Consider the following 13,758-nt stretch of genomic DNA (forward strand, 5'->3'; position numbering starts at 1 on the left):
TTCTTCATTCCTAGTAATGCAACGTCTAAGTAAACAACAATTACCTCATATGGTGAGGCAACTTAAGACAAACAATCTTGATATATATGAACATTTCTTTATGCACATTTTCTAATTAAGAATATTTTTATAATGTTTTTATTCAGGGATATGCATTGCTAATGCCATTTCAAATATTCTGATTACACCAGTTTCCGTGTTACCTACTCTTTCCAATTACATGTTTGGCCAGAAACTACTGAAGTCAAAGCAAGCACTGCCATTACCTTCCTCTGGTTCTGGATAATTACTCAGGTGAATGTGAGCAACACAATTGGTCTTGTTGCAGGGCCCTTTTCCCTTCCTGCAACTGGTGTTAGAGACTCAAAGTCTTATTCATTTAATTCCAATGTATGCAGTTTTAGTAATGTCAGCTACTTCCCTGCAGGGCTATAACCATGTAACTTTCCTAGAGTTCCTTGTTCATCAATGCCAAATGTTGCTCCATGACCATCTGCCAAGTAAGACTGGCAAGCAGACAAGTGAGATTGCTTTTCACCTTCTCCAGTCAGAAGAAATAATGGAACTTATTAAGACAGACAGAGTGGGTTTGTTGCTACCTGTTACAACCTGTGGGCATAAACCACCCATTTCCGATTCCGGTCGGTGAGGATCTATAAAAGGCAGACCATAAAGTGACGTTTATGCGCTCTGTCAGATTCCACTCTCAGCAAGTACATGGCTTTGGGGACCATCTGGTCCACGTTAAGAGTCAGGAGCAAATTTCTGTGTCACAGAGAAACCCAGTTTTAGAAATCTGTTTCCAAAATGGGACTCAGGAAAACCTCGATGTGCCAGCAACCATGAAGTCAGAGACCCTGACAGCAGGGAAACTGTCCACAGGGTAGGCTAAGCCATACACCCAAGAGGCTCCAACTCGGATGCAGCATGCTTAGCTTTGAAAAAAAAAATTTAAAAAAATCATGACACTGTACTTCCATGGAACAGTTTGAGCCTGACAAGTGCCTTTTCCAATGGAACACTGTTTCGTCAGAAAGCTGCTGCTCAGCTTATAAAAGAAACCTATATTAAAGTCTGAACGCTACTCTTTTGAGATGGAGTGTTCTTAACTTGTGCATATTTGTAAAATGTCTTTGAAAATAATTAATTTTGAAGGTTATATTCATTGATATTCATGCCGTGATCAGACACGATAGCAATAAATCCCCATAAATAAATAAAGTATTCAAGGTAATAAGAATTTACCTTATGTAAAGTCATGGAAACCATCAATCAAATTGTAAAGGCTCTATCATGGTACTTACTTTAAATAGTTACCCACTGTTGTGTTAAATACAGCGCATTTTCCTGCTGATATTATAAGCTATAAATACTAAACAAGTGTTTTATATTCTTATAAAACTGTTTTCCTTAACAGCACTACAAACTGAGTTCAGTTATAAAACCTGATTTGTAATGGTAAAATAAGCAAAGATACATCTGTACATCCTCAAACCACCTACAGCACCTTCCTTTCACTCCAAAGCCCAGGGGAGGGAGAGAACATCTCAGAACAAAGCTGTTCCCATTGCAGTTTAAAGAAAAAGTCTTTCACTTTATTTTAGAGTCTCTTAATGAACTTGTTAAGTATAAAAGGATTTCTGTAATGGTATAGTGCTGAGAGACAGGATGGCTGATGCCCATAGTTATAGCAAAGATGTCCAAAGTAAACAAGAAATTATGTCTTTGATTAATGATATGCAAGTACAAATTCAGTAGTAAAGTGAGTTGAGCAATTATCAAAAGACATTAGTCATCAACTAGAAAAATCTTAGAACAGTAGAGAGAAAAATATTCATCAGGAAATTCTGATAACTAACACTTACTTGAGAATGATATGTTTGCATAGACACTGACAGCACCTGCATGCACCCAACTAGAAGACATTCTTCATAAACAGCCACAGGGACCCCACACCCCTATTGCAAAGTAAAGCCTTGTCTGTCCTTTCCCCACACGTGGGGATGGACTCTGGGCAGAACTGCAGCATCATCTCCTTCAGAGGGACACCCGTGGTCCTGCCCCAGGCCAGTGCTGTGTTCCAGCACAGCCTCTGCCTGTCACACCTTCACAAAATCTCCCTTCTCCATGGGGCAACACTGCTATCATCTCACAGAAAGGAGCAGCTGAGTCTGACCCTCCCTTGCTACTTCTGCCTCCAATGCCCAGCTCTCCCAAACTGCACACCATTACCCAGCCACTGGGGGTGGGTTTGTGGAGCAGGCACACAAATGTAAAATGGTGGGAAGCAAATCATGCTAAGTTTGGCAGAGCTTTCTTATCAAATATACTCAGGCAGCAAGGGTACTCGACAGCCAGAGAAGGGAGGGAGGTATCCAAAAGCCCTGAGTGAAGCTGGCAGCAGAGACCACCCAGCCTGGGAATGGTATTGGGACTGTCCCCTCCCAGTCTGGGTGGCATTGGGACTGTCCCAGCAGAGACACAGTCAGAGCCCTGTGCTGCAGCCTGCCAGGGGGGCCTGCTAATTCTGTACATAGCTGCTCTGCCCTGCCTCTGACCCCTCAAGGAAATGACAGCCCTCTCCCAAAGAAAGCATTGCCCATCTGCAGCTCCCATGGGAGGAAGAGTTTCTGGCATTGCTGTGAGCGAAGCTTCAGGCAGAAATTTTGCCAGCAGCACTGCCATGCACCGGCCAACGCTGGCGTAATCCGGGTTGAATCAAACCCAAAGCACGGGTCTCACATAAATTAGACAGAGACCAGACAGAGTGGGCAGAGAGCAGCTGAGTGAGTAAGAGAGACAGCTGATCACCAGTTAGAGCTGAGCTGAGATGCAGAGATACTGGGAAGGGTTTCTAATCACTCCCTCAACTCACTTTTCCTCTCCCTAGGAAATGAATAGGGATTCTTTCTTGCAAGAAAGCATTTCATGAACAACTTCTATTAACCATTTGGCTGCAGCAGCAAGCACATGTTTAACATAATGGGGGGACTCAAGTTTTCTTGCAGAAGACATACAATTTAAAGCAACATCATCAGCCAATGATTATTTTTAGAGAAGCCTTTGCCTATTTTTCTTCTTATGTGGGTAACTCTGGTACCTGATAAAACTGTACACAGAACTATTTGCTGATCATTTCCACATAAAATTGGAGTGATTCTTCCATGCCTGCACTGGGAAATAAAAAAAGGATGACAAACTACACCTGAAAAAATGGGAGACTGGTCTTAGAAATGTCATTGACTAAGTATAACCAAAGTATTTAGAAATAGTAGCTAAGGCTCCAGAATACAAAGAGGAATAGCTTTTACTAGTAGCTTTCAAGAGACACAAAATCAGATCTATACCTTTTGGTATGGGTAGCATGCATTTTCAAGCAATATATATCTTTTACATAAAAAGGATTGCATCTGATGTACGCATTTTTACACTGCAATAAGCAAGCCTATGCCGTGCAGAGAGCCTAATACGATAACTATTTCTCACTCTGACAGTGAGGATACTGTTGTCCCAGAATCCTGGCTCAGTTCAACTGAAAAAATAACACACTGAGCAGCTCTACGGGTATCTTTGGCTCCAGCCTATGTGCAAGTCAAGAGTTCAAAATGACATGCAAGTTTCCTGCAGCAACACTGAACACTTTTCTAACCCCAACCTACACCACACTGTGACAGCTAAAAACAGCAATCCAACAACAGCACTTGACATTAAGTGAATTCTTCCGCACTCGCTCTGAAAATCTGACCATGTCTTTTGCAGGGACACGCTCATCTAACCTGACAGCCAGGCATTGTTCTCATTCATAGCCAGGGACAGACGCGTTTCTGGCATGTATTCCTTCATTGTTCCACTTGAGAATGTCAACGGGTCCAGTTCAAAACCCAATCTACATGGCTGGGTAAGAACATAAAGTACAAGTATGCCACTGGAAGAAACTATCTGCTGGGCCAGACAAGTACAGGGGTACTTTCTTAAAACAAACAAATAAACGCACACACAAAAGATAAAAAATGGTACATTCAGAGGACAAGAAATCAGGCTTTTCTCCCCTGGTAGCACTAAACAGCATCCCATGGGAAATGGATGTAACTGTGGGCTTGAACAACGCTTAGCTCTCCAGATGTCACTTCCAACAGGGGAACAGGGAAAGACCATTTCCCACTTCAGCTCTACTTCCTGCACTCTCACCATGCACCAACTAATGGCTATCAGTGGAGGCAAACCTCTACCAATTTCCCAAGGAAAAACAGAGGAGGGCTCAGGATTTCTGCCAGCCCACATCGTGCACCAAGCTGTGCAGCAGCACAAGGGCTGGCATGGTACACACTGGCCAGCCAAAGTCAGGGCTAGCCAACCCTGGTTGAGGCTTTCCTCGAGGCTGAGGCATGTGATGGTGCCACCCACCATCCCACCACAGAGGAAACACAATCCTTTAGGGAGTCTCATAAACCTGACATTCACATCAGTACATGTCAGTGAATGCCCTGAGTTGTTAAGCAATGATATTAACTTGTGTGTTAAGTGCTCCCCCTTAGGCTATTGGAAGATTTATTTTAGGTAATATATTAGTGTTTCTCCTCCTCCCTTCACTACACACTGTAATCTACCCTCTGCCTCTCTCCTTGCTGGGACAGTGATTCCATGTTTTCAAAAGGTCAGTTACCTACATATCTGGCATATGGAAACAGGAAAACCCTGTTGATACAGATCCTACTGTTTTAGATCACCTTTGTCCCTAGAAGACACTGGTCATTTACTCTGTAAAGCAAAAAAGATGGAGTATTAGTGGGAAAAACAAAGAAGAAGAAAAGAGACAGGAAAATAATGTTCCTGAAAGGAAAAAAATTTTAGTTTGAAACCTCAGTCGAATATCACTGGATATTCTGATGTCCTCCAGCAAAACATGAGAAAGAGGGAAGCTTGAAAAAGAGGATGAAAATGATTAAGACTGGAGACAAAAGAACTATGGCTTTCATTTGGTATTTCTGAGGCTTTAATGGTCATGAATCATTTCATAAAATGAGAAGTAGAAGGGAAAACAACAAATTCTCCAGCAAGTCAACATTCAAAATATTCTTCTAGATAAAAGCTAGAACTCCTTCATACTTCAGTGAAGATCTATAAGCAAAACCAGAAGACAGAGGTTTTAACTTAACAAGCTACACTTTACATCCCAATGTACCTTCCAAAGAATAGCCCAGCTTTACTGAACTGTCACAAAAAATCAAGTCATTCTCCCGATGCCTCTATCTGCACACCAACCTTAGCATGAATGAGGCTGTTCAGTAGGTCTGAATACTTTTTAAAAAAATTACATAAAACTAAGTGGGAAAGCCAGAATGGATGAGAAAACAACGAAAGGAGACATCCACAATACAAGATTGAAAATGTATTTTCCAACACAGTGCAATGGTTAATCAGAAACACTCAGGCCACAACTGTTCCATTCTACAAAAATATTTACTGAGTCTAGGGAGTAAGACCACAGTGGCAGACATGCATCTATATCCTCTTCATCTTTAGGGTTCAGCAGGGAGATGAAGCACAGGAACAAGATGGAAAGAAATCCTAATGTACACATTCAAAGATCTTGTTTAAGCAGAAAACGCCTCCTATTATCCAATGTTTGCTATATTTCTACAAAGAGAAAGTCTTCCTGGGGATCCATGTGGCTAAATATCTGTGGGCTTTCGTTTTGGGTAGTACTATTCTAATAATCACAGGTTGCTTGAGCTCATGAACATATTTAAAGTGACCCTTGTCAAAACTTGTATTGAAGCTCATATACTAAACATTCAAGTTTGCAGGATGGAAGATGAATCACAAAGACTGTCTTAAGAAAGCTGCACTGCTGAGAAACACACCACAGGAAAGGAAAACAAGCATGTAGGAAAACAGAAGCTGCAATTTTATCTGATAAGGATGACTGTAAATGAAGTTGACAGATGGACTGTCCCTGCCAAACCATAACCCAGCAATCCTCCTGTTGCTCCCAAATGAGCTGAGAGCAGCCCTGTGCTTACTCCAAGTCTGTATCCTCAAACCCAGCATTGGTTCTGACACCGCTGTGTGAAGCTCACATAGAGTAGAAGCTTTCCCAGTCAACAAGGCAAACAGACCCAGATGTGACTGAACCTGGTGAACAACTTGTGGAACCACCACTGAACACAAATATACCTTGTGCTTGCTAACAACAGGGGAGAAGTCTGCTTTTACAGATCTTCAGTAGGCTCAATTGGGAAAGTACAGCTGTGTTTAGCCAGGTTTCTTCTGTCTCCTGCAAACAATTCTCTCAGGAAACCTGTACTGCAAACTGCAAATTACTGCACCCTTCTCCAACGAGACACTCTCTGCGGGTGCTGTTCTTCCCCCAACCCTTTATGCCTCCAGTTTCTAAAGACAGTACACCACCTGTCCCCCATCAATAAAAGTTCAACCAAACACAAACAAACTGAGATCAAAAAGTCTCCAGAAAGACACCACCACACGTAAGATTAGTCAACTGCATAACAAATCCACAAAAAAAATGATTACCTAGAGCACAAAAAAAGAAGTACAATCCATGACATCTCTTGCTTTCTGAGTAAGAGCTGTAGGATTAATCTGTTTCTAACCTGTTAAACAATTAAGTCATAGCCACAATCAGCCTCACAAAGGACCCCTCAGGACACAGAACAGCAAGGTACCTTCCTGTGATGGGACACAAAGTGACAAAACTGACATGAAATTCCCCACTCACTGTACACAAAGTACAAACCCACCACAGACCAGCTGTGACCAGACCAGCAGCATCTGGGTCAGTGTATCAGGCGAGCCTGACACAGCCAAGAGCTGTGCAGACAAAAATAGATAAATAAATAAATAGAAAGGAAGAAAGGAAAATAATTATATCCAGTCTTGCCCTCCTAATCTTCAGCACTGGCAAAGTGGTGCTCGGTCACTGGAAACCTGCTTCATCTCAGTCTCCCAGGTCAATTTTACAGAATTTCCCAAACAATCATGTTTCATACAGTACATCATGAATGCTGCTACACTGTTTATTGTAGCCTTTTTCCTCTTGTTTCCCTATTTGTGACCTACATCATCAAATGGCAATGAAGTATTTCTCTAATGTATTTTAGGAGAGACACAGGGCACTTCAAAGCCATTTATGTCCAGCTACAATATAATATGAGAAAAGATCAGAGGGGAAGATTGACTAAGATGTTGGTAACAGTCACATGTGCCTCAGAAACTCACCAGTGAAAGGGAGACTACAACAGTACTCACCAAGAGTTTTAACCATGAGATGGTTTTTGCGTGTCATGCCCAAGACCAATTAAGTCCTAATTCTGCACTATACACAGGCCCAGAAGTCTATCCCCCTAAATGATAATCCAGAACTGGGATTAAGGCTCTGCCTTTTAAAGAGATGGTGTCCAAATGACAGGATTTAAAAATCTAAGTGGAGAGTTCAAGCACTGAAGATTATTTACTTTTTACTGTTTTTCTTCAGGCTGAAGAACAACACGCAACTAGAACAAGAACACTGGTATGTATGTGTTAGCATGCAATCACAGCCTACTGTAGCAGCCAGGGGAAGACCTCTATGTGATCGGGACTGAAAATAATGTGTTATTTGCTCTTTAGATATTAGCCCTTCAGCAAGTGTAAGTAACAGCTTTTGCCAGCTACAGAACAGACTCTGTCTGGCTTCTTGCTTGGTTCTGTCTCCTTTCCCTATTCCTCACCCACACCTCCTGCTCCCCAGAGAAGTCACACCTGTATCAAATCACACCATTTCGAAAGAAAGGAACATGTACATGGGACACAGTGCCAAGATCTATGACCTCATTTCACTCTAGATTTCCAAGGATCATGCAATAACAAAAAAATATCAAAACCGTTGGCAAATAAATTTAGAGAGGCGCAGAATCTTAACACTCCATGTAGCTGTCAAGGACTTCAGGTTTTACACTGGGCTGTGCTGGCATAAAAGTCCTTCATCCTCCATATAAGCTTTACCCTGTGAGGCACAGAGGATTGGAGGGAGGCCAGTCATGCCACCTGGAAGCCAAGAGGGTGCTCCAGCACATCAGGTATTACAGCAACTCATGGGTATTTTTAATTAAGTCTTTTATTCCCAAGTAGTCAGGCTGCCTCCTGCTTGCAGAGTGCCACTGACAAGGGGTGGCACCAGCAGCTGTCCAGAGGTGTGCAGGCCACAAGTGGCAATAAAAATGTTTGAGGGTTTTTCAGTATAAACAAATATTTACCAGTACAGAAAGTCTGCTTTACTTCAGCAGGCTTGCAGTGGTAATTATTGGTTTAAAACGAAAACCAGAAGCCTTAATTATATAGTTGAACACTAGAATTATGTTATAGATTTATAAGATTTATTCTATTTCAGGGAGCGCTGATGCATAAAGAGGGTCAAATCCAATCAACTTTACTCAAGTAAGCATATCAGTAAACCTGTGGTCTTCACTTGAGATAACCAAAAGAAATTGGTCCAAAAAAATTCAATCCCCTGTTGAATAGCTTTAATCCAAGACTTATATGAATCATATTCTCTTCTGCAACATTCACTATGATTTCAACTTAATAAAAACAAAGAAATTAAATCATTCTTACACAAACACATTTAATTAGTCTCATAATTAGAAACATGTCACAATTAAGATGTCTTGAAGAAATTTCATTTTTTTCAAAATTTCTGCTATTTTTCAGACAAATTATTCCTTTCTTTGGCCATTATATGGAGATGAGACTAATAAGCATGACAAACATTGCTTAAAATATTAAGAACTGACTGATACTCCTTAGTGTTTGAAGTCATTGTCTAGCATCATCAGAAAATGGGGAATTCAAATTAATTCTAAGATATTTAAGCACAATATTTCTTGTAGTCAGACAAGTACCAATCAAATCACCAGTACATTTTTTTTACTTTATAGTCAAATTATTGAAACACATATAAATGGTTGTCTTCAAGTATATATTGTTTGGAAAGAACTTCTCATTGTGGCCAGTTTTGTAGGGTTTATTTCTTACAGAAGTTTGATGCAACATTCTTAGGTGGTTAAGGGGTAGCAGGAGAATGGCTTCATGTCTTTTATGTCAATACAGTAACATCTGTGATAAAGTTCTGGGGATCCAGAGGATAAGTGTCTCAGTAACAGCTTCTTATTTTAACTTGCTGAATCACAATGGATTCCCAGCAACATTTCCATGAATGGAGAATCCAGTTATATTTTTTTAATAATTACTGCCTTTATTCTGATTGCTTTCTGATCACTTAGAGGCATCAGGCACCAGCACATAAATATACATTGCCTTAGGCCAAACACAGATGGCATTACAAGGATTTCACCCCTAATGCCTTCATAGTTGGATCAATTTAAACTGCATGAGCAGCAAACTTAAAGTCTTAAAAAGAGAACAGAAGAGGAATTTCCAAATAATTTCCAATTATTAAAATTTAAACACACTTGTAGAATCATGTTACACATTCGGACAGCTCACTGGCATAAACAATGAGGCAAAGGTCACACTGGGGAAAATAAACATCTCCTGCAATCAACAGCTTGCAGTAAAAAATGCTAAGCTGGAAAAGTCACAAGAACTGAAACAGATCTTGGTCTTCTTCATTTTAACCTACAAGACCAGTATTTACACACAGACTAACCTCAATACTTTCAAATGACTTCCAATAGTCATTATAATCAAATACGCAAAAAGCTTAAATATAAAGGGTTTTCTCTAAAAAGGTATCCCTGTGCTTCTTACACTCAGAGCAAGTTTATTGCAACAGGAAAAAAGTCTTAGTCAACTACAATTACATGAAAATAAAGACTCCCAGCACCTGTTATGACTTGTATTACAACTATTAGATTCCCAAATGTATTTGTACTGATGAACAAGTTAAAAAATAGTATGTCTTCTTGTAAAATCAAATTTTTAGTGTTTTAGTCCTCCAATTACAATGAATACAGTTCCTGTACATTCAAAATATGTTTTCCATCTGTCCTTCCAAAGAATTTGTTCCAGACTTGTCTGTTAAAATGACAATTCTTTTTATTCACATTGTACAGTAAGGTACCACACCTAAGAAAGTGCTCACAGCTTCTAAACTGAAAATATGCAGCAGGATTCACTCAACAATGATCAAAATGACTGTCCTCCAAGTAATCTGGGAACACTACACTCAGCCTCAAGTCAGGGTCACAGAAAAAGTTCTAACAAGAAACCAAACTAATAACTTGTCTTCACTGTATCTCAGATCATCTGGCAAAGTATTATATCCTTGTTAAGATTCTGCTTCCCAGGGGCACCCATTCAGATTTTTAATATTCCAAATAATTGATCAAGACAGATTACCTAATACTGATATTGCCATTATCTCCAGATTTGCAGATTACTACGTAGATACATAACTTATAGATAAAACACAATAAAAGGAAGAATTATCGCAAAGTACATAAAATATGGAAGGCTTCTGTAAAACATAAGAATCAACTCATAAGTTTAAATACTTACCCTAACCCATTTTAAATTCCTAAAACAATTAACACTTCAAGTATCACCCCTTGATGCACTATTGCTACTGTCTAAACAGCACAGTTTAGGGTAAGTTACAAACACAAAGAAATTTTATCCTCAGCTAGCATGCCTGGAACTTCCACCAAGTCAGCACAGTGTGCTACATGGCACACTCTGCCACTGGGCAAAAAATGGTGTTTATTAGTTTGATATTAACTCAGAGTTCTATAACAAGAAACTTTATTAAAACACCCTAAAGAATACAGGCATTTTCTGATAAATGTTTTTCCTTATAATTTTTTACTGCTTGCAACAAGTCCCTCAAACTTTACTATATATCCTTCTCATCTCCTAGTTTTTGTCACATCTACTTTGGATCTGCTTTGTCCAACTATTTCTTCTGTGACAAGGTATAAGGAAATTAAATAAGAGCACCTGATCCTACAAAATCATATCCATGAAATACAGTGCTGATAGTTTGCATCCATTTTTGCAGCATATGGACCTAAACATAAACCTTTTCCAACCAGACACACATTAAAAAAGCCAAAATTGTAAATCCACATATAGGTAAAAAGCAGTATAGAAATATGAGGAAGTTAGCAAGAAATTAAAGTATATTCATCAAGGCCTGTAAGAACAAAGTTGTAATAGCTCCTTTCTGAGGAAATGGGAAAAGAAGGAAAACAGCTTACATCCCTTACTGAAGCATATATATTTTAATACAATCTTTGCTATATTGTCCTCTATCTGACAAATGAAAAATCTAGTTATGGGATGAAAAGGCACATTGGAACACCTGAAAAAAGGAAACCTCTTTCATTCCTATATTGCAAGCTTTTCACCTTTACAGTGAACTAGATTTTTAACTACAAATGCACACAACGCCTTTCAGCTGACTTCACAACTGCATTGCATTGGAAAGGTGTTGCATTAGAATTGGGGAAAGTCTGCCTGACAGATTGATCCTTTAGAAAAAACACTCTGCTAAGCATGTACCACAATGTTTCATAAGAAATTAGACTTTGTATGCTTCGGCGCACTCATACGAGTACTAGATAGCTCGACAGACCACCTGAGAGCAAGAGAAGGCGCACATCACAAAAGGTTAGAGGCGGAGATGAGAGACGACAGCTAATGGAAAGGGCACGCTGGGCTCCGGGCCTTATCGATACGCTGCTTTATACGAAGCAGCAGCACGGGATGCCGGAGGCACAAACCCGCAGCGAGCCTTTATCTAAGGCCTTCCTAGAAGATAAATTAGCAACCTCCGGGCTGCTGCCGCTCATCCTCGCGCAGCATCGCCCAGCCCGAGGTGAAGCAAGGCTGCCGCACGCAGGGGACCCAGCGCCCTGCCCCGGGGGTCCAGGAGGGCGGCGGGGCCCCGTGCCCGGACACTGCCCTGCGATGCTGCGGGCGGAGTCCGGCGCCCCCCAACTGCTTCTCGGCACGGGCAGCCCCAAGGGGGGTCGAGGAGCTCTCCCACTCCCGCCAGCTCCCACCGCGAAGGGTACTGGCTATGGATACACACACACATATACATACACGCGGGCAGATGTGCCCGGCCCGGCCCCGCACCTACCCTTTAAGCGCGTCGTGCCCGCCACCGTGCCCTCGCCTCTTGGCCCGGCTGGACCGGCTCTCCTTGCCGCTCACCCCCTCGCCGTGCCCGGCGGCGGCGGCGCCCGCCTGGGACGCCCAGAGCACGGCAACTCCCAGGGCGATCCCCAGCAGCCGCCCCCGCCACATCGCGTCCCCCGAGCCCCCGGGCTGCGAGCGGCCCCCGCCTCCTCTGCGCCGCCGAAGTCCGCCGGTCCCCGCCGCCCTGTCTCCGACCAGCCTCTCCCAGGCGAGCTGCGAGAGGAGGAATGAGGAGGAAAAGGGGGGTTAGGGACCAAGGAAAAGCGGCCGCGGCCGCCCCGCGCCCCCCGCCCCGGCGCCGCCGGCCCCCGAGCAGCCCGGGCGCTGTCCCGCCCGCGGGAGGCGGCGGCGGCCGCGGGGGATGGCGAGGGGCTGCCCGGGGCCGCGCGGGCTCTGCTGCCCCTCCGGCAGCATCCGCGGGGACTCCCGCACCGGCCACAGACAGCCCGCGGCCGCCGCCACCGCTCCCAAAGCCGCTGCGGGGTTGGAAGTGCGCCCCGGGCATGAACCCTCGCGGCTCCCCGTGCCGGGCACCGCCGGAGCCGCAGGGGCTGCGGTGCCGAGGGCAGGAGCCCCGCGCCCAACCCGCCCGCCCCGGGAGAAGCCGCAGCGAGGGGCGCGCACCCGCTGGAGCCGCCGCCGCCGGCTGCCGTTCCCGCTGCTGTTCCAGCTGCGGCCGCTGCACCCACCGCTACTCCAGCTGCGGCTCCAGCTGCCCCCTCCCTCCTCCTCCTCCTCCTTTTTCCCCTCCTCTCTCCCCCCCTCTCCTCTTCAAGTATCGCCCGCCCAACACTTTCTCGCGAGAGAGAGGGGAATAAAAATGTCCCCCCACCCCCGAGCCGCCACCCCGGGGGCTCCCGGCGGTGTCCGGGGCGTCCCCGGCCCGGCTCGCCCCGCGGCGGGTCACCTGCGGCCGGCGCGGGGCTGGCGGGATGCTCGGCCCCGGGAGGCGCCCCGGGAGCTGCGGCGAGCGCGGTTCTACCCCGGGGACGGAGCGCCGCCGCCTCCCTCGCTTCCCTGCTCTGCGGAGGCAGCTGCGGGCGGGCAGCGCTGCCAGCTCGGGTTACCCCGCGGGTCCCCCGCTCACTCGGCGGCAGAAGCATCAGCGCCGGGGGGAGCCGGAATGCTGAGCCGCCAAGGGTGTGAGGCAGCACTGGGGGAACCAGAGGAAGCGAATGCCTGTGCCTCTGTCTAAAAGCATACGTGTATATATGTATACATATCTATACCTATCTCCTATAGGTGCAGCATTTTGCATCTGTGACTTGTGAAAAAAACATGAAAGTATCTGTTTCCCTTATAAGGAAAAACAGCAACGACGTTCCTTTACCTTGGAGGCTGCTGCAGAGTGAATAATGCACTTTCTAGTAACTGGCACAGCACAGACACCGAGGCACCGAGCTCTTCTGTACATACTCCTAAGTCTGTACAGCCACCTCCAGAACAAATGCCTGCCTCATCCTTGTCGAGGAAAGGAAAAGAAGCCGTGCAGTTTTTATCTGTGCTTTTGGGTTGATTTAGAAATCCTGACGCACAAACTATTACCACCTCCTGAAAGGCAGAAAGTTTTAATACTGAAATAATTTGGGGGGAGGG

The 13,758-nt window shown here is 44.1% G+C and overlaps 1 protein-coding gene across 2 annotated transcripts in view; it reads right to left on the reverse strand.

Annotated features, from left to right (window-relative positions):
• Window positions 1-12,270, reverse strand: part of FBN1 (fibrillin 1) — a 145,277-nt gene extending 133,007 nt beyond the window's left edge. For both annotated transcript variants that reach the window (XM_071568892.1, XM_071568893.1), the window contains exon 1: window positions 12,104-12,270. In XM_071568892.1, coding sequence (XP_071424993.1) covers window positions 12,104-12,270 — 167 coding nt within the window. The remainder of the gene's footprint in view (window positions 1-12,103) is intronic.
• Window positions 12,271-13,758: the final 1,488 nt, after the last annotated feature.

This window comes from Pithys albifrons, chromosome 13 (genome assembly GCF_047495875.1).
Source record: "Pithys albifrons albifrons isolate INPA30051 chromosome 13, PitAlb_v1, whole genome shotgun sequence".
In the NCBI taxonomy this organism is placed as follows: Eukaryota; Metazoa; Chordata; class Aves; order Passeriformes; family Thamnophilidae; genus Pithys; species Pithys albifrons.